This window comes from Rosa chinensis, chromosome 5 (assembly GCF_002994745.2).
Source record: "Rosa chinensis cultivar Old Blush chromosome 5, RchiOBHm-V2, whole genome shotgun sequence".
NCBI lineage: Eukaryota > Viridiplantae > Streptophyta > Magnoliopsida > Rosales > Rosaceae > Rosa > Rosa chinensis.
In genome coordinates this window covers 74,574,807-74,596,544 of record NC_037092.1, presented here as the reverse complement: position 1 = coordinate 74,596,544, position 21,738 = coordinate 74,574,807, and the positions used below count along the sequence as shown (strand labels likewise).

General features: G+C 39.1%; 1 protein-coding gene and 1 long non-coding RNA gene across 4 annotated transcripts; one reads left to right on the top strand and one right to left on the bottom strand.

Moving 5' to 3' along the window:
- Nucleotides 1-3,258: 3,258 nt before the first annotated feature.
- Nucleotides 3,259-7,062, bottom strand: LOC112166578 (phosphomethylpyrimidine synthase, chloroplastic). Of its 3 annotated transcripts, XR_002923327.2 has the most exons (6): nt 6,912-7,062; nt 6,201-6,522; nt 5,935-6,062; nt 4,285-5,794; nt 3,763-3,863; nt 3,259-3,606 (listed from the first exon to the last, which is right to left on the bottom strand). XR_002923327.2 is itself a non-coding variant. In XM_024303453.2 (5 exons), the coding sequence occupies exons 2-4, from the start codon at nt 6,518-6,520 to the stop codon at nt 4,287-4,289; spliced, it is 1,956 nt and encodes a 651-aa protein (XP_024159221.1). In that variant the 5' UTR covers nt 6,521-6,522; nt 6,912-7,062; the 3' UTR covers nt 3,655-3,863; nt 4,285-4,286. The 3 variants fall into 3 exon arrangements, 2 of the variants coding, with proteins under 2 accessions (XP_024159221.1, XP_024159222.1); XM_024303453.2 differs by lacking the exon at nt 3,259-3,606 and having other exon boundaries at nt 3,655-3,863; XM_024303454.2 differs by lacking the exon at nt 3,259-3,606 and having other exon boundaries at nt 3,655-3,863; nt 6,800-6,927.
- Nucleotides 7,063-7,197: 135 nt separating this feature from the next.
- Nucleotides 7,198-9,917, top strand: LOC121049444. The gene is made up of 3 exons (XR_005800236.1): nt 7,198-7,665; nt 8,442-8,548; nt 9,622-9,917. It is a non-coding gene; the product is annotated as an uncharacterized LOC121049444 (long non-coding RNA).
- Nucleotides 9,918-21,738: the final 11,821 nt, after the last annotated feature.

Genomic DNA, 21,738 nt, shown 5'->3' with positions numbered 1-21,738 from the left:
ATTATTGTGCAAAATTAGGACACATACGTCCTAGGTGCAATATGCTTCGCAGGCTTACTCAAAATCAGAGGAAAACGTTGAGAATTAACTCACCTGCCTCGTTGCAAGCTGAGTTGAAAGAGGGTCTGAATCTGACAGCCAAAGCCGGCTTCAATCCCCGTGGATCTGGAAACAAAAACGAAGCAGAAGCAAATCTGGATTAAAAAAGGTTCAAATAATCGTTTTTCTACTCATATGGATAATCTTGATAATATGCTTGAGCGTGCTTTTGTTCCTACTGATCACAAATTGGCTAATTCGTTTACTAGGCATTTAGATATAACTCAATTTGAATCACTTAGAAGCACCGTTGGTGGATGCTCTAAGTATTGATACTCTCACTTCGGTTGATTCATTTTGCATGCATTCATGGTGTATGTCTTCATGATAGTATAGGTGCATTTTCTTTACGTTTCTGCATTGTTAGGTTCAATTTCTAGAATTTTAGGACTGAAAAATAGTGGTTTGTATCCCCGAGTGTGTGACAGATTATTTTGAACTTAGATTGATAAGGGCCATACTCTTTTCTTTAAATATGTGTACAATAAGGTGCCTAGCACGTTTTGAACTTGTACTTACGTCACTCTGTAATTGTGAGCTTGAACAACATATTCTCTACAATCTTAAAACCTCACATGCACACATACTCTAAGTGGTGGTAAGTCTTAATTGATGGTTGGCTTGTTCTCATTGCTCATGTACTAAATTTCCCTTGTTGGTTGCTCCTTGATTTTTTTTTTAAAAAAAAATGTAGTTGGTTAATGGATTATGGCCAGGCTATTCCCAAAGTAAACAGGCCTCGGTCGTGACGAACGATATGAGGATTGGGAAGAAACAAGAATGGTTTGGTCACCCCGATGGATTGTGAAACTATTGACTCGAGTAGATGTGCTCTTTGGGATGTCCTTGTTACATCTAGTACCCTAAAGTCATCTGACTTGGGAGCTGCTAGCATAATACTCGTTACAAGGGTCGTAGTCTTCTTGAGCAAAAATGTTACTTTGTGTGAAAGGCCAAAAGAAAAATTCAAAATCATGCCCACACGGTGTTATAAGGGGGAATAAAGTTTATGTGCTTAAATGTGTTTCGTATGTGAGCCTTGCTTTTCAGGTTTCCACAAATATTACACACCCCATCTTGAGATATGTTCACTCTTTAACAAGAGGTATAGAATACTTGATCACCCTCTATCTTACCTTGTGATTGTCGGAATAAATTCACTCGTGTGAACTTATTTTGTTGCACTCTTGTTTATGGTTAAGTGGTATTGCTCTTGTTGGAAAAGCTATGCGAATTAAATCTATTCTTAGCATTTGGATACAACCCACTCATTGTGTGTTTGCATTTCATTATTGCATCTTTCATAACATGATCACACTTAGAGGGAGTATTAATACTTGGACTATCTTCCTCTGATTGATTCGCCTTGGGCTAGTGTCTATTGTGCACCTTCTATTTGTGATCCTTCTACATCGCTTCCGCTACGTAAGTTACCTTTGTCATTCCTATTCAAAAAGGGGGAGAGAGCAGATTCAAAATTGTATTCTATCTAGTGTATTTTCACAATGTGTGTCTGATAAGTGTTTCAGGATTGACAGGTTTGTTCACAAGGGAAAGTTCTCAAGTACCTGTTGAGGGGGAGTTTTCATACGGTAAAGTTGTTTTGTATAGGAATGCCAAAGGGGGAGATTGTAGGTACAACTCTTGTACCTGTCGTATTGGCATTCCCATACAAAGAGTCCCTTTATGTGGAGTCAGTTTTTAAGAAGTGGTTTTGGGCTTTATGGAATTATATTCTTAAAAGATTTTCTCTAATAAATAAAAGGATAGTTTTTAAGTCTTAGGTATTCTAGGATTCTGTGTATATCTTGGAATAAAAGCTCTTTCCTAATAGAAGTCTAATTAGGGTTGTTTCTGTTTAGTTTTGAGGTGTTGCCGCTGGTAGTATATATATTGCAGGAATATACTCGGCAAAGGGTGACTTTGATAGAGGCAAGAATTTTTGGTTTGAGTCTTGCATGTTTGTTTGAGTTTGTGTCTTCACAAAGAGTCAAAACACTTGGTCCATGTATAAGTGTTTGTGATCATAGTTTTATATGCATAATACTCTCTCGAGATCAGTAGGGAGACTGTGAAGAAAGAAGAACAAGATTTGAAGATCGTTCTAGTGAAGGAGTTCTAGAAGGAAGACAAATTTTGTATTAGATTTTGTGTGAATCTTATAGCCGAGCTAGTGCTATTCAAAGTTTGTAAAAGAACATATCATTTTCAATATGATGATCTTTATTTTGGGTTCTCAAGAGTAAGAGCCCCGCAGTGTTTTTAATCTCATACTTGAAGTTTTCACTGCGTAACCAAAATCTGGTGTTTAGTTTGTTATTTTGGTTTCTGCTGCCCAGTAAGGATTGATCAGTGCACTGCAATCCTCGTTTTCCAGAAAATCATATTCTGTCCTTATATTTTCACTTTGTATCTGGTAGAGGCTATCTTTTCTGGTTTACAAATTGCCAACGATGGTTGAATAGTAGCTTACTATTAAATTATTTAGTATATACTAAACGTCCTATACTTTTCATCACTGTTCACATAGAACGGTGGTTTTACCCTCATCTTTTGATTGAAATTACAATTTAACCATAATCTTTCATTTTATATTTTATATTTTTATTTTTTGTAAAAGTCTGTCATATCATTTCAGTATTTTTTTTTTATTTACTTTTTTTTAAAAGAGAATAATTCTATTTTGTATTTGTAAATTTCTACAAATTATAAAAAAAAATTATTTTTTGTTGTATCCTATGTATTGCTAATCTATTATTAATAACAAAACAAATCATATTTTAAGTAACATCGATAATTTTTAGATTGTCAATATTCATCTATTATATGTGAAAACTTTAAAAAAAAAAAATTTTTAAAAAATCAGCAGCATCACGCAAGTCAATTTGCTGGTATATACTAAAGCGCAAAAGCTCTTTGAACATTACTGGCCAAATTGATTTACCCATTTGCCCCTGTTTGTTTATTTATCACAAATCTATCATCCTAAGAGAAATATTCATTTACCATTTTGCCCCTCTCTCCTAATTAAATTACCCGCATAATCCAATATTAGGAGTGAGATAAGGGAAGATTTTGATTCCATAACTCACATCATTCATACAGTGTGTAGGCAATTTCTAGTTTAGTGCAAGTTCAAAGAAGTTTTCCAATGAACCTAAAACCAAGTTTGGAGGACAGCTGGAATTGACGAGAGGAAATAAATACGGTTTACTACTATGCAGCAAAATAGCAAATTATCGCATAGCTTTCCTGTTTGGTAAAGCTTTCTTAAAGAAGAGCAAGCATCAAAGAATTGCCAGGCAGATGCCTCCCAGCCTTGTACGTGACTAATCAGCTAGCCCGAGCCATGAACGAAAGCTCTCTCTCTCCCCCTGTGATAGACAGGAAAAAGAAATGCACACTCCCTACGCAGGTATTAACCTGTTCAGGTTCAAAGGGACTATCTCAGCCTGACCTGCTCTAATCCCAGCCAAAGAGCCAGTGGTCGAGCAGATACAGGCACCCCTGGTGCGTCGTTTATGTTAATAGAATGGCAAAAAGATAAACCAAATGTCTATGCAATATGCAGGAAGCATTTTATTACGGAGAAACACACGCACAAGCAGAAAAAAGATAGATAGAAGTCTTGAAAAGTACTTCAACCCAACTACTGGTCTATACCACAGAATGAAAATGAAAACCTAAGATCTCCGTTTTGGACAAGCCAATCATGGACAAAAGCCTCCAGTGTTGTCAAACTGGTTCTGGTTATTCACTTGATCCTGAAAATAAGCATATTCACATATTAGAACAAGGAAATGGGAATAGATCAGGACCAAACTGCCTAGTTAAACACATACTGAAATGTAGATAGTAGAGATTAAAGCCACAAAGAAGTTCTATATCCATGCTGGGTGCAAAAAATGAGGTATGCTATTATATCCATACAGCGGTCCATAAATCCATGCTGCTTCAAAAATAATATATTAACATATGGTGTGCTCTGCTTGAGTGATATGTCCCATAAAGTCAAATCCTAACACTATTGGCCCAGTTTGTACAGCTTGAGACTTGACTATTGCTTTATAACATGCAAATTGTATCCTTGGTTTGAAATTAGGAGATATTGCAACCATTTTAGTGCAGGTATACTGTAAAACAGTGTATTCGTGAGGAAAAGTAAAACCAAAAACATCTACTGACCTTCACCTCTCAGAGGATTTTACATAACTTTCTGGCAAGTAAATTTCTCCACCAATTTCACCATGTTGTTCTCCACTGACAGTTTTCTTGGCAGCAAGAAACTCAGCACTCATGGCATCCATACCACGCTTCACAGCTTCCTCGGTAGTTCCATAACCATGCTCCTCAGCATACTTCCTAACATCCTCTGTTATCTTCATAGAACAGAACTTTGGCCCACACATTGAGCAAAAATGGGCCACCTTGGCACCTTCTGCGGGCAGGGTTTCATCATGGAAGGACATGGCAGTCATAGGGTCTAGAGACAAAGCAAACTGATCCATCCACCGGAACTCAAATCTTGCCTTGCTTAATGTGTCATCCCACTCTTGAGCATGTGGATGACCTTTGGCTAGATCAGCAGCATGAGCAGCTATCTTATATGCTATAACTCCAGCCTTCACATCATCCCGATTGGGCAATCCAAGATGCTCTTTAGGGGTTACATAGCAGAGAAGGGCAGTGCCTAGAGCACCAATATTGGCAGCACCAATGGCAGAGGTGATGTGATCATATCCAGGAGCAATATCAGTTGTCAAAGGACCGAGAGTGTAGAAAGGGGCTTCATTACACCATTCCAGCTGCTTTGCCATGTTCTCAGGAATCTTGTGCATTGGAACATGTCCAGGTCCTTCATTCATTACCTGTACATCCTTTTCCCATGCCCTGCGGGTCAGTTCTCCCTGAGTTAAGAGCTCCGCAAACTGTGCGGTATCATTGGCATCATAAATGGAACCGGGTCTCAAGCCATCACCTATTGACAGGGCCACATCATATTGATTACAGATGTCAAGTATGTCATCCCAATGCTCATAAGCAAAATTCTCCTTATGATAAGCTAAGCACCACTTTGCATGAATGGATCCTCCTCGCGAGACAATTCCTGTCATACGCTTTGCTGTTAGTGGGATGTAACGCAGTAGAACCCCAGCATGGATGGTGAAGTAATCTACACCCTGCTCAGCTTGTTCAATCAGAGTTTGTCTGAAAACTTCCCAGTTAAGATTTTCTGCAATTCCATCTACCTTTTCAAGTGCTTGATAGATTGGTACAGTCCCTACTGGCACAGCAGAGTTACGTAGGATCCACTCACGGGTCTCATGAATATGGCGACCTGTAGAGAGGTCCATAACAGTGTCAGCACCCCACATAGTTGCCCATTGGACCTTATAAACTTCCTCTTCGATAGAGCTGGCAACAGCAGAGTTTCCTATATTTGCATTAACTTTGACCAGAAACTTTCTCCCAACAATCATTGGCTCAAGCTCCAAGTGCTTCTTATTGGAAGGGATAATTGCCCTCCCACGAGCCACTTCAGATCTCACAAACTCTGGGTCAAGCTTCTCACGGGTGGCACAATACAACATTTCCTCAGTGATAATTCCCTGCTTAGCATAGTACATCTGAGTGTATCTTGGTGTACCTAATTTCTCCCGCCTGTCAACCCAATCTTTCCTTAGTTGAGGGAGCCCTGTTATCAATATCAACCAAAAGGGTGAATAAAAAAAAATGTTAAACACAGAATCCAACACAAAGTCTGAAGCTAATGTGAGAAATCTTTAACAAAGACTGCCAACAAAAAAGATAACAAAATAAACTTATTGTGCATACCAACACGTGGGTTAATGTTTTGCGGACCACTGGTGTCATAGTTATCAAAGGCTGGTTCATCTCCAGACAGGTGAACTCGTCGAAAGGGAACTTTGAGCACATGACCAGTTTCTTCATGAACAACTTCCCTGCAGACCATATCACAAATCAGCACATCACAACTCATTTCAAAAAAGGACCTTGCGTGTGTTACTGGATGTTACAAGTTACATGTACAATAGGAAAAACAAATCATGTAAATCAACGGAAGAGAAAGGGACACATACCTTTGTTCTTTTGTGCTCTTTGGAAAACACTGTTCGAAGGACGGAAGAGGCAGGAAATCAGGAGAAGCAGGATCGATTGTATGCCTCGGTAGGTTGGGTAACTTGGCTTTGTCTGAATTGGTTGCTGGAGGATCAAAAGTTAAAGTGGCCTTAGGACCTGAGCTGATGGAACTCAGGCATATGTCCTTCTTAAATGGGCTTGAAAGACGCCCCACAGCATCAAACCCAGACAAGAAGGGAGTACTCGGGAACTTCGCAGGGGAAGAATGATTGCCATTCTTGCACACAACTGATGTCAAGGCACTATGCACCGATGCCATCTCTGAATTTAACAAAGAATTAAGGCATTATAAATCCAATCAACAATCAGCAAAAAAAACATAAGGGTAAGCAACATTTGGGCTAGCAAATCAATTCGATTTTCTTTTCATGATAAATATCTAAAGGCTATTTAGCTCCAACCACTCTATTTTCACACCATATGAGATTTACAAGAACAGAGAGACAAAAATATAATGAAAAGGCATATTCTTTTATAAGAATTCCATCTCAAATTCTCAATTAACCAGATTCTCAATTCACAATCTGGGTTCACTCACATTTCTGGGGAAAAGAACCAGAAAAACAAGACCCAAGTGAGCTAGAGCTTTAAACAGAGAGATGGTGATGTTGGTTTTGAAGGTCGGAGAGAGAGAGAGAGAGAAGACATACCTGGGAATGTGGGGCTGGAAGAGAAGAAGGCTTATCTTGTGTGAGATGGGGTGTCTCTCACTCTCACTGAAAGTTTCAATGGCCACTATCTGAGAGTTTTGCGCAGCATTTTATTGAACGATAAGTTCGCCTCCCGTGACTGACAAAAACCGCATGCCTGCGTGGTCCTGTGACTTCCATTAAAATCTCAGATCCAATCTCGACAAGTACAATACCATACACCCAGCCTTAATTATGACCGTTGACTGGGGGCCCCCGTTGGTTTGTCCGTCACAAAACCCGTGAAGCAACAGTTTGTAGTAAAATTTCAAAGCAGAAGGTAGAAAAGAATGCATGAGTTAAGGTGAATTGAGTTTGAGTTTAGGGTTGGGTAAATACTGGAACCCATCCAAGCGGATGTGGAGGACAATGGTGTTGGAGCGACATCTCACTGCACCATCACTCTCTTCCCTTCAAACCCCCAGGCCTCTCTCTCTCTCTCTCTCTCTCTCTCTCTCTCTCTACTAGTCACCAAGCAATGCACGCTACATTAACCACAATCAAATCCTCCAACTGATTTCCCCACACTCCGATGGCCGCCGCGACCATCAACGATATTTTTAGCGCAATATTTACAACGGGACTCGTTGATGGTCTGAGTTTCTTTAATGTAATTCTGACTGCTTATGTGTATTATAGTGCTCTCGATCGAGTTCCACCCTGATGTCAACAAGCAACCTGGAGCAACTGAAAAGTTTGAAGTGCTGCATATGAGGTCTGGCTAATTTTTTTTTTTTTTTTTGGGTCTTTCCTTTATGTAATCTGTATTAAAGACATTTTGTTGCATCTCTAGATTAAGGCATGACGTGATGAACTAAATACCGTAACATGGGTTTTATTGATAGTGTATTACTGCACTGTGTTGGATATTTTTCTGGTACTAGTTCTCTTTAAATTTGAAGTACAGGAAAGAAATTATCAAATTTCCATCAGAAAATTTTCTATTTTTTTATTTATTATTATTATTATTATTATTATTATTATTATTACTAGCCTTTTTAACATGTGCGAATTTTATTTTAATTTTTTTAAATTAAAAAAGTTATCACTTCTGATTTTAGAGAAGTTTCTCTGTTTTTTCGTGTGAAGTATTGCAATTTTTTTAAATATGATATAGTCAATTAACTATCATATCCTCATCTAAAAATAATTTATTTATTAATACCTATACTATGTGAGGGCATATATGGCAGTTCAAAAATTTAACCATTCCCTCAAGAATTGGCTTAATTATATAAGATTATTATTATTATTATTTTAACTAACACACTTTTAGGTCTTGTATTTCACTTCTGGGTTTTTCACTTTTTCTTCCATATGAATCTTGAAACATGATAAACTCTTTTTGTTTTTCAGTTAGTCTCATACTCTCATTAGATCTGGCGTTAGTTTCCCCCTGCAGTGAATATAATTCTAATATTCTCCCATGAAGTATATTATGTTGTTCATTTCAAATTTCAAATTTATGATATTGTCTTTTGAATTCTGAAGTACCACACTGTCAGATCCTATCGGATGATAAGAAGCGGGCTTTATATGATCAATATGGTGAAGCTGAAGTTAAAAGCACGATGAGTGGGGGATCTTCAACCTATACGGTAGTGGACTTGGGTTCAGATTTTTTTTTTCCTTTCTAATTTCATCTTGTAGATTATAGATTTGAAAAGGTGGCAGTTTCTTGATGCATGTGCAAATTTGCATGTCAATGATTTGGTATGCATTATCAATTGTTGGATATGTTCTGAGACAATCTGGCCTCAATTTGGTGATTCTGTCTTTATCTCAGGATTTAAGCAAGCACAATAACTATACACAGACTTGCACAATCCCCACATATATACCTTTTGGTCTTTGCACATGAGAGCCCACTTGGCTCCAAGTTCCATCACGATTAGTGAATCAATTATTATTATTATTTTTTTTCACAATTAGCCTTATTTAATATTTACGGTATATGCTACTTCCTCGGCAACATTTGTACACTATAGCAGTATTATTTGAAAAGCTATAGACTATATGCCAGTGTCTGTGCAACATTCTCTATAGAGCAGAATTATTTCAAAAAGTACGCATTCTCCGTAGAAAAAATGTTTAGAGTATGTATGCTATTTTTGGACAGTCGCTTTGTTTCTGAAATGTGTGCCCAAGTTTACATTTGGGTTGATTTATTGGTTATTGTTCTTGTTATTTTCAGTACTTCTCTTGAAGGGCCTGTACATTCTGTATATATACTTTTAGCAAATGTTGCTTACCTGTAATCCATGGAAAAGAATGCTCTCCCAGTTTCTATATTGATTTCCTAGTTTCTCATGTATATGTTAATTTCTCATGAATATGTTGAAATCTCTAAAAACTATCTCTACTTGTTCCCCAATTGTTAATCCGAGTTATCTGATGAATGTTTAATTTAGTTAAATGCAATGTTCTTATTTTTTTACAGGGGCTACAGTATTATTATGTGGTACTGGAATAGACCTGTATAAGCAACTATAGAGTTGTAAACGATTTCCATAGCCAGTTGCTTAATGATGCATATTCTATGTTTAAAACTTACACAATTTAGTTTTGTTTTTGTGCGGACTAATCCTTTTGATTTATTTGAGACATTTTTTGGGTCAAGCAATCCTTCCCTGATCTCTCTTCTTAATGACTGTCATGGCACTGCCCGTAGGCCAAACCTCAAGCCGGCGTGCCGTCGTACATGTTGGCACGTTGCTCGTTACTTCGATTCGTCCCTACCCCTTCCATCCTTTCGTTTTTTCTTCCTTCAGCCTGGCGAGGCTAATCTCCCACACTTGGTGTTTTTTCGGAGGCCAGTCTCTCACACACTATGTTTTGCTCGACCTCATCGGCACTTGACAATCATTTCGGACTCTACTTGGCCTTGCCGGCAATGCCATGGCTGACAGAGGCTTCCTAGCGAAGGCTAATGCAATGATGGGAACTTGTAGAGAATGATTTTTGGAACATTTTGGAAGCAATCTCTCATAATTTCATCGAGTTTTCTATTTTTTATGATTTTCCAAAGTTCAAAATGGAAAAAATCATAAAAAATAGAAAGCTAGATGAATTCATGATCTCTTGCTTTGAAAATGTCCTAAAATTCATCCTCTACAATTTCGATGGATTCTCGTTTTGAAACGCGTCGTGGCAGTACTGTTACTAAGGGTGAAGACATACAGTGAGTCATAATGTGGAAATTATTCAGCTTGTTGTAAGTTGTTATAATACGGTGAGTAATAATACGGTGAGACAACATTGTAAGTTGTTGAGAAACTTTAATAAGTTCTTTCCGTGGAAATTATTGCAGATTAATTTAATGGTTAAATGAATTGGTTTCTGGAGAGCACAAAACAGACTTGGTAGCAGGAATGCTAGCTATGGGTACTCAAACTATTTATTTCCACTACAGTTTGTTAAGTATACAAAACCATGTAGGATGTTGTTATTAACATTTACATCAACCCTCATTTTTCTGTTCTTTCAAGTTAATTTCCATAATTCCCCCTCGCAAGGAACTGCAAACTATGATAAATTTAACCGAATGAGGTATTACAAACAGTTTATAATCAATTCAGATCAAAAGAATTAGATAAAAAAAAAAATGAAGAGGGGTATAGATTGACTCTTAGGGTGTGTACTAAAGTGTGATAGTTGTGCCTGTGTGTCAAAGTGCAATATGAGTAAGAAAGAAATCAAGACATGAAAAGGCAAACTACAAGATTATATCAAGGAAGCAGGCTTTCATTTGCTGCAAGCAAGTTTCCAAAACTTCAGCTTTGCTCTTATTACCTTCGCTGACTGCTTTCATGTCACACTCCATATATAACAGCTCTAAGGTAGGGATTCCAGAGTTTATACCTAAGAAAAACGTTCGAGTAAATAATAAAGATCCCTTAAACCGTTGATAGGCTGCACATATATAATACTACATGAAAAATGATTTCAAAAATATTGTAAACAATTACGTAATTGATCTAAATCTCATAAGTCATAACAAAGCGAAGATTCTTTTTACTTTAGCAACAGCTGCTTCTTTCGCATCAATAAACACAACTCTCCAATAAGAACATTCACAACAGCCTAATTTATAAACTCCCCAAAAAACTCCAAGTGTAGGCTGGATAGCATCGCTCTTTTCATGCACATTCTTAAAGGGCCTACGAACGTTTTTCACTCTTAATTTTGCAACAGATGCTTCTTTCGCACTCAAGAAACACAACTGTCCAATAAGAACATTCACTGCAAACCTAGTAGGAACCAAACCTGTTAATTTCTAAAAGTTCAGCGGTAGCTGAACCTAAGTTAACATTGATCCGATGGGCGGACCGCTACCTGCGATATTCAGAGCTTCCGTTTACCTGTCAAGTAAAATACAGAGGGCGTCAGAGGAAGACCGTGTTGGGCGGTCTTCTCTTCTCTGATGTCTAAGTTAGTCGATGTATTTATGTTGACAAAGTAACAGTAGGTAAGTAGTAAATGCATAATTAATGAGGAGAGAGGAGAGAATCTTTTATGGGTGAGGAGGGAGCTGATCTTCTCCATGTTTTCGATGTGGGACTGATATGCTTCAGTTCCCAGCTTCTAGAGCTTCTAATGCTATCTTGGCGCGGTGATATAGGGGTACGCCGGGGCTCAGGTGGTAGCCTGCTTGACTGTGTTCCCGTAGGTCATCCCTTTGGCGGCACTACTAGAATAACTTAATCACACGACAGCCATCAGACGACATATGAGTTTTTGCTGTCGTCTGAGTTAGTCAGACGACAGATTTCTTAAACCTGTCGTCTCACCTCTACTCATCCAACACATGATCCTTTAGTAAATTTGAGAAATTTCAGACAACACCAATAAGGATATATGTTGTTTGAAAAACGGAAAAAAAAAAAAACAAACAAAAATTAATTTATATTTATTTTTTTCCCACTCAAAACCTAGCGGCCTTTGTGACAAACCCGTGTTTCGTCCCTTAGCTAAAAATTTAGGTCACTCTCCCTCCCAAATTGCTCTTAGCCTCCCTCTGACTCAGTATCGCGCTCACCCTCAATCACCCTCACCATCGCTCTCACCCTTAATCCCCCTCACCCTCTCAACCTCATCGAGCCTCTCAACTTCGCTGTCACTCTCAGCGGGTTTTTCTTACTTCAAGCTCTGATACAACAAGGCCCAGCATATAATTTGTAGAAGTAAGAAGAGAAACGAAGAAGGAAGAGATCGGCAAACTAATTGCAGGCCTACTCAGGCAACGATTAAAGCAGAGAGAAGACACTAGTGTGAAATAGGAGCAACTGGAGTTCGAGAAAGCTGGCAAAGGTGCAAATCAAGGTCCAATTTCAACGCTTTAATTATCCAATTTCTGAAATTTCCAATTGGGTTTCGCGATTTTGATTGTTATTGAAAACCTAATTGCAGTTTTGTCCATTGCTTCTGGAGACGAGGATACGATTAAGTGCAATTTGGTGGGCTTAACTCTCCTTTCCATTTTGCTGGAGCTAAAGGGCACAACGAGGTCGTTTTGGGTTTTCTTTTTTTCTTTTTCTGGGTTTGCTTCCCATTTGAAATTGATGGACCGTTTGGTTTTTCTGATTTGGGTTCTTTTTTGGCTTTGATTCAGATTATTTCATTGCTTTTGGAGAATGGAGTTGATGTAAACTCCAGACATTACTGTGGGCAGGTATGATACTTGGTGCTGTTCTAATCTAATCGTGCGTTTGTTTATTTGATTTTGAGCATTCCAGTCTCTATTTGAGTTAATTCTGAGATGTGGGTAGTTAGAAAGATTTTAACTTTGTGTGGTTTGATGCATAAATTGGGACCTGGAATTGAAAATTGAAGATCATGATGGATAATTTTCAGATTTTATCTTGAATTTATTTTCTTTAGTTCTATAATACAGTTTCATAATTGTAATGATGGGGCATAATTGTAATACGTGGGTATCTAAAGGCCATGATTTAAACTAACCTAAGTGTGTCAATTATCAATTCAAGTAGGATGGGCTGCAATTATAGGTTGTTGAATAATTAACATGGCATCAACTTTTCACCAATGGCTTAATTCTACTTCAGTTCTTCAAAAATGTCAAGTTAGAAGTCTTTTTATGTGAGACTGATAAGCACTCTTTGGTTTAATTGAGCTACAAGACGGTGATATTCAAGTGTTGTACTGCTCTGTCTCTCATAATGCAATGTTTGGTAGCACTTTGATATAATGTTGCAAGGGCTCATTGGTTTCATTATGAAGCATGGTGATGGTGGCTCCTTTTACATATTGATGCATAGTCACCGATAGTTTTTTAATTATATGGTGGACTTGTGATGCTGGTGTAGTTTTTCATTCTCTTGGCTTGTTTCTTATGGCTAGTGCTAGCATATGTGGGTGTCATAATTGCTATGGTCACCCATACATCCTACTACAGCCTTGTTTTGCTTTTTCTGTTAGTTTTTTCTCAGCTTGTATTTCACCTCTCTCGGAGGGGTTTTGGTTATTGTAAAACTTAGTGGTTTTGAACATTATGAGTTGAAATTGTTTTATATTTGCAGTTAGAACTAATTAGTTGTTGCTCTTGCTATTTAAACAAATAAGAATTTGATTCTGATTGGTTTTTATTTGAATCGCATGTACAAGCAATTTTGGAAAACCAAAATAAGAAGAAAAGAAGGTAAACCAAATTGCTAGATCTATTCAATATATGATCCTAGCTAGGTACGTATAATTAGATTAATCCATCTGTTTCATTGATTGGGATTTTGAAAGTTACTGGTGTGCATGATTAATTAGTTTAGTCAAATCATCATTACTAAACATAGTCCAGATTAGTCAAGATATATATTACAATGACATTTGCAGTGTCCGTTCTGCACTTTCTTTTGTGCGTGTATGGAAGGGTGTGAACAACCGTTATGTATATATCTGACTTAGGTTTTCCTTCAATGATGATCCAGGTGGAATGAGCTGTTCATAATTAGAAAAGAATGGGTACTCTTATCATGCCTTATAAGAGTACACTATTCATGTACTAATCAATAATGTTTCTAGTTGCCTTTTGAGAAAAGGGTTACTGTTAAATGACAGAAGAGCTTTGCTTTGTCTTTGGTTGAAATGGCTGAGGAAGATGATTTGATACAACGAAGTCAGTGTTCTAACTTTCAATGTAAGTTTTTAGAATGGTTTATTCTCAATGCTAGACTGGAACCATCTACAATCTGTGGCTGATCCAGATTCATATTCCTTACTAAGCAGCAAGTATCAAGGATACCTTATAGAAGGCTATCAAGGTAGTGGTATCCTGTAGTTTTAGATCTCATTCAGAATTTAGATGACTAATCATATATGTTCTATTTATGTTCTCCTCTATCTTATCTATCTATCTTTCCATTTCAGAAAAATCCATATGGTATCCCATCCTTACTCACTTTGGCATTGAATGATGACTTATGATAAGGTCAGGCAGAAAACTTTTCCCTGTGATTGCTATGAGCATCGTAGTATTTCCTTGTCTGGTTATTTGTAGTGAATACACAAATACACAGGGAGGAAAGAAAATACTTACTTTGTCATCATGTTTTTTAGGCTTCAAAATTCGGGGTACCCAAATGGATCTACCCGATTCAGGTAACTGCTATGTATATAATTTTATGTTATATAAGTTTTGGCATTAAATTGTAAGACGAGCAATCTTGTATCCAAACTGGCCCCAGCACTTTGTTTCCACTTTTTGTATCCAAACTGACAATAATTATCTTGTTCTCGTTTTCATTTACTGATTTGCTCGATGGAACTAGCCAATCATGGATAAGACAATTATTTCTCATAGGATTGATTATGTACTCTGAAGTCTTATAGGGTTGATTCGTATGCATTAATATGTACAAAAGAAATGGTAATGATATTGAAAGTGCGTGGTTGTACACTTGTATCAAATACACAACTGTTGAAATGATAATTGTCACTGTAGTAACATTGCATGGTGAAGTTGCTTGATGTAGGCATAGTTGTTTCCTAAGCTCCACAGATGCTTCTGCATTTAACTAGCTACTCTTTTCCTTGCTTATGATCATTACACTTTGTTCTTATAGCTTTATCTGAAATAGTATTTGATGTCAGTTTAACCATGAAAGTTGGAAGCCAATTAGAAGTATATAATCCAATCATTGTTATCTCCATTGAAGTATTGTCATATGATATTGCTCTCTGAAAATATGCTTATTGAAATTGTGGTTGCTAGATTGCATTGTTTTATACTATTTTTCATGTTTTCAATCAGTTTATATATAGTCATGGATTATTGGATAGTTTTCTGAATACTAAGTGCAAACCAATTTGTTACAGTGTGAAAAAAGAGGGAGGCAGCATATACGCAGCACCATATTGATGCAGTCAGAACAGAGTGGGCAAAATTTGTTGTTAAAACATATATGTAAGTAGTATTGCATCTTGCTGGTTAGTACTTGGGTTCAGGGACTTATTTTGGTAACTTGGGATTGCTGAATTGATCTGGACATGAATTTATACTTTTGTAAACGTGTTGGATATGGAAATGTATGAAACAAATGGCAGTAATCTATGACAATGTGGTATTTTGAATATGTTTTGGACATGAAATTCCATATTTGCAACCAATTGTGCAAAGCTAATTCAGACAACGAATATAGGTCGTTTCTATTGTTTGAGATTCACTCAGACAACACATACTTAAAGCAGCAAATAATTCATGTTGTCTGAATATCCACTCACACAACAGATATAACAAAACTCATGTTGTTTGAGCTTATATTCACACAACATATATAACAAAATCAATGTTGGTTGAGATTCATTTCACTCATCATATATAACAATAAACTGTTGAATGAGGTTCATAAAGTACAACTAAAAACAATAAAATGTGTCGTCTGAGTGTTCAGTGAGATGACATATTTCATTTTGAAACTGTTATTGTTAATGCATCTCACATAACTGAGAAATGACGCAATGTTGTTGGAGATTCATTTCAGACAACAGAGGTATCTCAATAGTATGGTCTGAGATTCATTATGCACAACATAGTTTTCTTTAAAATGTTGGGGTAATATAATGTTTCTCAACAATCATTAAACGAACTGTTGTCTGAATGTCTAATAGACAATAGTTTATCCAAATCAAAATAGTTTGGTAATTTTCAGGCGACAGTTATGAGCTTATATATGTCGTCTGAGTGCAACACAGACAATAGTTTTGAACTGTTGTCTGAACGAAATCAATCAGACCACACGCTACTAGACAACAACACATTTTTCACTCAGACGACAGTTCAGGAACTGTCGTCTGATTAACTTTGTGGTGTAGTGCGGGTTTTGGTACCACTGGCGGTGGCGTAAGCGTGGCTCATTATAGTTAATTATGCTTGCAAATGCCTATGTAAGTACAAGTCCCCCAAGTCCCCAGTCAAGGAGGGCAATCTTGGTTAGGGAGTTGCCTAGCAATTCGAAGCGTTACTTCCGCTAGACTTGCAAAAGCATAATTAGCGTAAGTGCGTTGTCAACCATGGACTTACTGAGCAAATGCTTTATACCCTTTCGAGTGGGCTCCTGCTAGGCCCCCCAGGGAGTCCCCCACTCCCCGGCTAAGATAGACCTCCGTTTAGCAGGTGTATTGTTTGTTAAGGGGAGCTGCGTTGAGCAGAGGGTGTTGGGTAGCGAGCCCAATCTTTGATACCCAAGTGGCGGGGGTCAACGTGCCTGATCAGAGTCATCGAAGACTGTTGACGTGTCCCCTTGTCCCGGAGGACCATCACTTCTGTGACGCCGCGTGGCAATCGTCTTCAGAATGAGGTGTTATCTCAGGAATCTCCTTTGGTGAAATTTCCTCCGTTGATATTAAGCGGCAAGAAGCGTCGTGGGGACCCAGCTGGTTGCCGTTCAGCAGACTGTCTTGCTTGCAGGAGGGAGAAGTTTCGCTGGCGGAGTTGCGCTTAGTGGAGACTCTCGCTTGCAAGAAGAAAAGGGAGTTCCTGTAACGGAGTTGCGCTTAGTGGTAACTCGCTTGCAAGCATAAAAGGGAGGAGTTCCGCTAGCGGAGTTGCGCTTAGTGAAGACTTGATTGCAAGAAGAAAATGAAGTTCCGCTAGCGGTGTTGCGTTTAGCGGAGACTCTCACTTGCAAGAAGAAAAGGGAGTTCCGCTGGCGGTGTTGAGTTTAGCAGAGACTCTTGCTTGCAAGAAGGAAAGGGAGTTCCGCTAGAGGAGTTCCGCTAGAGGAGTTGCGCTTAGCGGAGACTCGCTTGCAAGAAGAAAAGGGAGTTCCTCTAGGGGAGTTGCGCTTAGCGGAAACTCTTTTGTAAGCAGAAAAGGGAGGAGTTCCGTTAGCGGAGTGTCGCTTAGCAGAGACTCGCTTGCAAGAAGAAAAGGGAGTTCCGCTAGAGGTGCTTGCAAGCAAAAAAAGGAGTTCCGCTAGCGGAGTTGTGCTTAACGGAAACTCGCTTGTAAGCAAAAAAGAGAGGAGTTCTGCTAGCGGAGTTGCGCTTAGCGGAGACTCGCTTGCAAGAAGAAAAGGGAGTTCCGCTAGCAGTGTTGTGTTTAGCGGAGACTCTTGCTTGCAAGAAGAAAATGGAGTTCCGCTAGAGGTGTTGCGTTTAGCAGAGACTCTCGCTTGCAAGAAGGAAAGGGAGTTCCGCTAGTAGCGTTGCGCTTAGCAGAGACTCGCTTGCAAGAAGAAAAGGGAGTTCCGCTAGTGGTATTGCGTTTAGCGGAGACTCCGACGATTGGTAGTCTCCTTCTTCCTTGGTTACTTCAGGTAGACGCTTCGTTTAACGATGCCAGACACATGCTGGTCACAGATTGGGTAAGCGTGCAAGATAACATCTCTTCAGCACGCCCGTCTTTTCGCCATTAATGCGAGTAATTATTGACTTTGTAACCGAGGTGTCGCCTCGGTTAATTCGGGGAGTAAGTGCGTTCGTGGGGCACGTGTACAGAAGTGGTGCGATGTCGTTTTTCAGCGGACTGCCTAGATTGGTTTGATGTTGACATAAAAGAGAGGGAAACTGAGTAGTTTGACACTTCGCACTTTGAACTGATATCGTCGTTGTCAAGCTTTGCTTTGAGATCCGAGGAGGAGATCCTATGTTTTCGTGAAGTTATCGATCGTTGAAGAGCGAAGGCCTCTTGAAGTGAAGACGAGCACCTTCAAGCACGCTAGAGTTTCCATCTTTAAGGTTGGTATTTTGAATCTCTTCCCTGTTTCATTGGATCTTCTTTGTTTGTCTGTTTCTGGTTTTGCTATTTCAAAGTGGTTTTTGTCGTTCCCTGGTGTATCTAAGGGTCTTGAATTGTGTTTTGGGGTGGGTTTTAGGTATTTGACAGAGGATTGGGGTTTCTTGCCTTGCTAGATGGTCGAATTTGGGTCTGAGTGTGGATGCGTTTTGTTCTTGTTTTGGCCTCTCTGAGATTTCTAGGTATATATTGGTGTTGTTGATGTTCTTGGATGAAAATTGACGTAGGGATAGCTTAGATCTTGTGTGAACTGACTGGTTTGGGTTTTAGGGTTTGTGATGGCTAGCATAGTAGTGGTCTCGAGCAGTGAGGATTCCGGGTCTGACGTGTTGTTCAATGTGGCAGATAGGGTGTTTATTGACTCGTTGCGTCTGTCTGCCCATGCAGGAACCTCACTGTCCGAACCGCTAGATCTCGAGCCGCTATAGACAATACCCTGGGAGGTATCAATGGGTCATGTCGGTCGTACAGAGAGCTCTAGGGTGGGGGAGGAAGCTGCCGCCCGCAATAGGCGTGAAGAGCGGTTAGGGAGCAATAGTGCCGCTAGTGGTTCTGCTGACGGGGGAGAGTATGGCGGTGGAGAGATAGAGTCCGCTTGGGTCCTAAGTGATGGCACCGCTGTTGAAGAGGCGGGAGGGTCAATGACTGTGGCAGCCGTCAACCTTCTGAAGCGGGTGTTCCGCTTGCCCGGAGTGGTGAAGTTGCGTCCGCCAAATGCTGGTGAGAAGGCCTATATTCTGCCAGTAGGGTATGTTGCCGTGTATGAGGCGATCTTCCTCCTAGGGGTGACGTTTCCCCTCCTGCCAAATATACAAATCCTAGTTTGCGAGTTTGGTATCGCTTTTGGGAAAGTATGCCCTAATATGTGGCGGTTACTCATAGCGCTTAACTCACTATGGAGCTTATCCGGTTGCGAGGGTCCAACCGTGGCAGAGGTGCTACATTTCTACGAGTTGGTATATGTGAAGCGCCAAGACTGCAGCGGGCAGGTGAATTTAAGTCCTTGCCAGGGGGCGCCCAAGCTAATCGAGAATTTGAAGGATTCCATGTCTCCCTGGCGGGGGACCTTCTGTGATGCTACCGCTGGATGGGAATATCAGGCGGGGGAGAATGTTGGGGAGCCGACATTCAGGATTAAGTCGGAGTTCCAACCTATCCGAGATTGTCGCTAGGCTCCGCCATATCTAGTTGCTAGCCTTGTTTGTATGAGATGTCGTTGTACCTTGTTCTCACTCTTATTTCGTTGTTTTTATAGCAAGATTGTGTTACAATCTGACGTGCGAGGAAGAGTGCAGTGTGGCGAGGATTAGAGGCTGTTGGCAGAACCGCAACCTGCTTGACCTTCGGCTTCTCACCGGTTGGGAATTGTTGGTCGATCAACAGTTGACATACTCCCTTGGTAAGTGACTTCCGCTGATCCCTGCCGTAATTTTGGTTTTGTATCAGGCTAACCTGTTGTCTTTTGTAGACTTTTCGTCGGGTAACAAAGCGAGTCGCGATGCTTTCGCCAAAGCGATGGACCGTGCCGAGATAAACAATTTTCTTGAGAGCATGTACACCGCCGGGTTGGCAGCCCAGCAGACGATGGTGAATCCACAGACATTGGTGCTGCCGATGCCTCACCACTCTCATCTCGGCGCCGACAGCCTGCCAGTCGTTTGGCGGTGATCATAGTGTTGCAGGAGGGAGTCAGGCTTCGATTACCTCTGTGCAGCCGAAAGAAAAGGTGCCCGCCAATTAGCACGGGTCCCAGCAAGAGAGGGCGGTGCCCACGAAGGCACAAGCTACCATTGCGGGGTTAGAACCGCAGATGACAACAAGGTTTGTCGCCGCTGGTACTACACGGGAGGTATTGCAGAGGAAGCGGCAGCAGAACGACGGTGATGAGGTGGACGAGGTTGTTGATGCGGAGACCATCGGGGCCCGCCAGTAGAAGAAGGCAAAGCAGGCTCCGCCTCAGGTGACTGCGGTCGCCAGTAAATTTGAGAGTTTGTGTGGACACGGGGAGGCCGAGGATGTAATCATCAACTTCTTGCGAAAGTGGATCCATTCTTGCCGGCAGACATGGACACAAGGGTGGACTGAGGTGTGCGACAACCCACCTCAACATTAATAATTATATATATACCAAGTTATAGCACTCCTAAAAAAAATATCAAATCAAATCAAACATATATTATTGATTCAATTTCGATTATCGATGAGTTTTATGCTTCATTTAATTGAAGAGCACAACATAAGTTGTTGAATTTGTATTAACATTAAATATTTAACTTTCAATTGTTTCAATTTTCTATTGTTAGATTTGAGTAACAAAATGCATTTTCTGGATGATATTTTAGTAAGTGTTATGCAATTAAGATATTCCATCAAAACAAAGTAGACTTTGCAAAATTTTTTAAAATAATTTTTCTTGCCAGCATAAGGTAAATTTAGCCCACCTCAAATCTAATTTCTGGTTCCGTCCCTACTTGCCGGTTCTTGATATCAGAAACCCTAGACCGGCGGAAAAGCTTGAAAATTGAAAGAAAGAATGAGAGAAATTGAAACCCTCCCAAGGGGTTTGGTGATTGTGGGGAGACTGAGGAAGGTGTATTGTATATGGAATTAGTTGAACTTTTTAAGAAATCTATAGAATTTAAAACTCTTAGTGTATTCAAAATAGACTTTCAACAGTCTATCGATTAGGATTTTTAAAAACTTTATGAATTCCACCAAAATCTAAGGGTATTCGATTAGAATTTTTAAAGACTTTATGAATTCCACCAAAATCTAGGGGTATTTAATTAAGACTTTTAAAAATAAATAAAAGTTCAGATGTATTCAAAATTTCATTCATACTTATGGAATTAGAAAATCAAGGATAATCATGGACTTTGTAGTGTTAACTATACATACCAAATTCTAATAATTTTCTAGCCACAAGACCAAAAATTTGAAAAAGTCTATCAAAGACTTTTTTTTTTTTTTTTTTAAATCTATCAAAGTTTTCTCTCTGCGCGCAAAGAGGTTGGTTATCTATCGTCTCTCTTTCTTGTTTCTTCTTATCTTTCATGATATCAATATTTTTTGATTCCTAACATGTTCATTGTAGTTGTTGAATGTGATTTTTTTTTTTTTTTTGTTCAATTGTGATACTTGGAACCCTAATAGCAATAAAAAAATGATTTATGAAACCCTAAGACCCAAATATTGTGGTCTACCCCTAAAACCTTGAATAGTGTTGCTATGAAATACTAGGTTTTGTCTTATTAATTAATTATTCTCATCGATTTGAATTTATATCATTGTTCAAGTTCTACTAGAAGATACTCAACCATTGAATAGGCAAACGAGTTATTATCTTGCTGTGCATTTGGATTGCATTGGTTGTGTTCTTTGTTTTTTTTTTTATTTACTAGAAAATCTATAGAAGTCGTTCATAATAAAGTATATGGATTTTCAAGAATGAATAAAAAGTCTGTTGCTAAAATCAATGGTTTTAAGAAATCAATAGCAGTCTATCAACTTTTTAAAGAGTCTGTGGACTTTTCAAAAAGT

Bases quoted from the DNA above. Each gene is read 5' to 3' on its own strand.
- LOC112166578 (XM_024303453.2), bottom strand. From the start codon at position 6,520: ATGGCATCGGTGCATAGTGCCTTGACATCAGTTGTGTGCAAGAATGGC. The intron at 6,063-6,200 runs GTATGTGTCCCT...TATGGTCTGCAG, and splicing joins AAGAGCACAAAAGAACAAAG to GGAAGTTGTTCATGAAGAAA. The intron at 5,795-5,934 runs GTATGCACAATA...TATTGATAACAG, and splicing joins AAACATTAACCCACGTGTTG to GGCTCCCTCAACTAAGGAAA.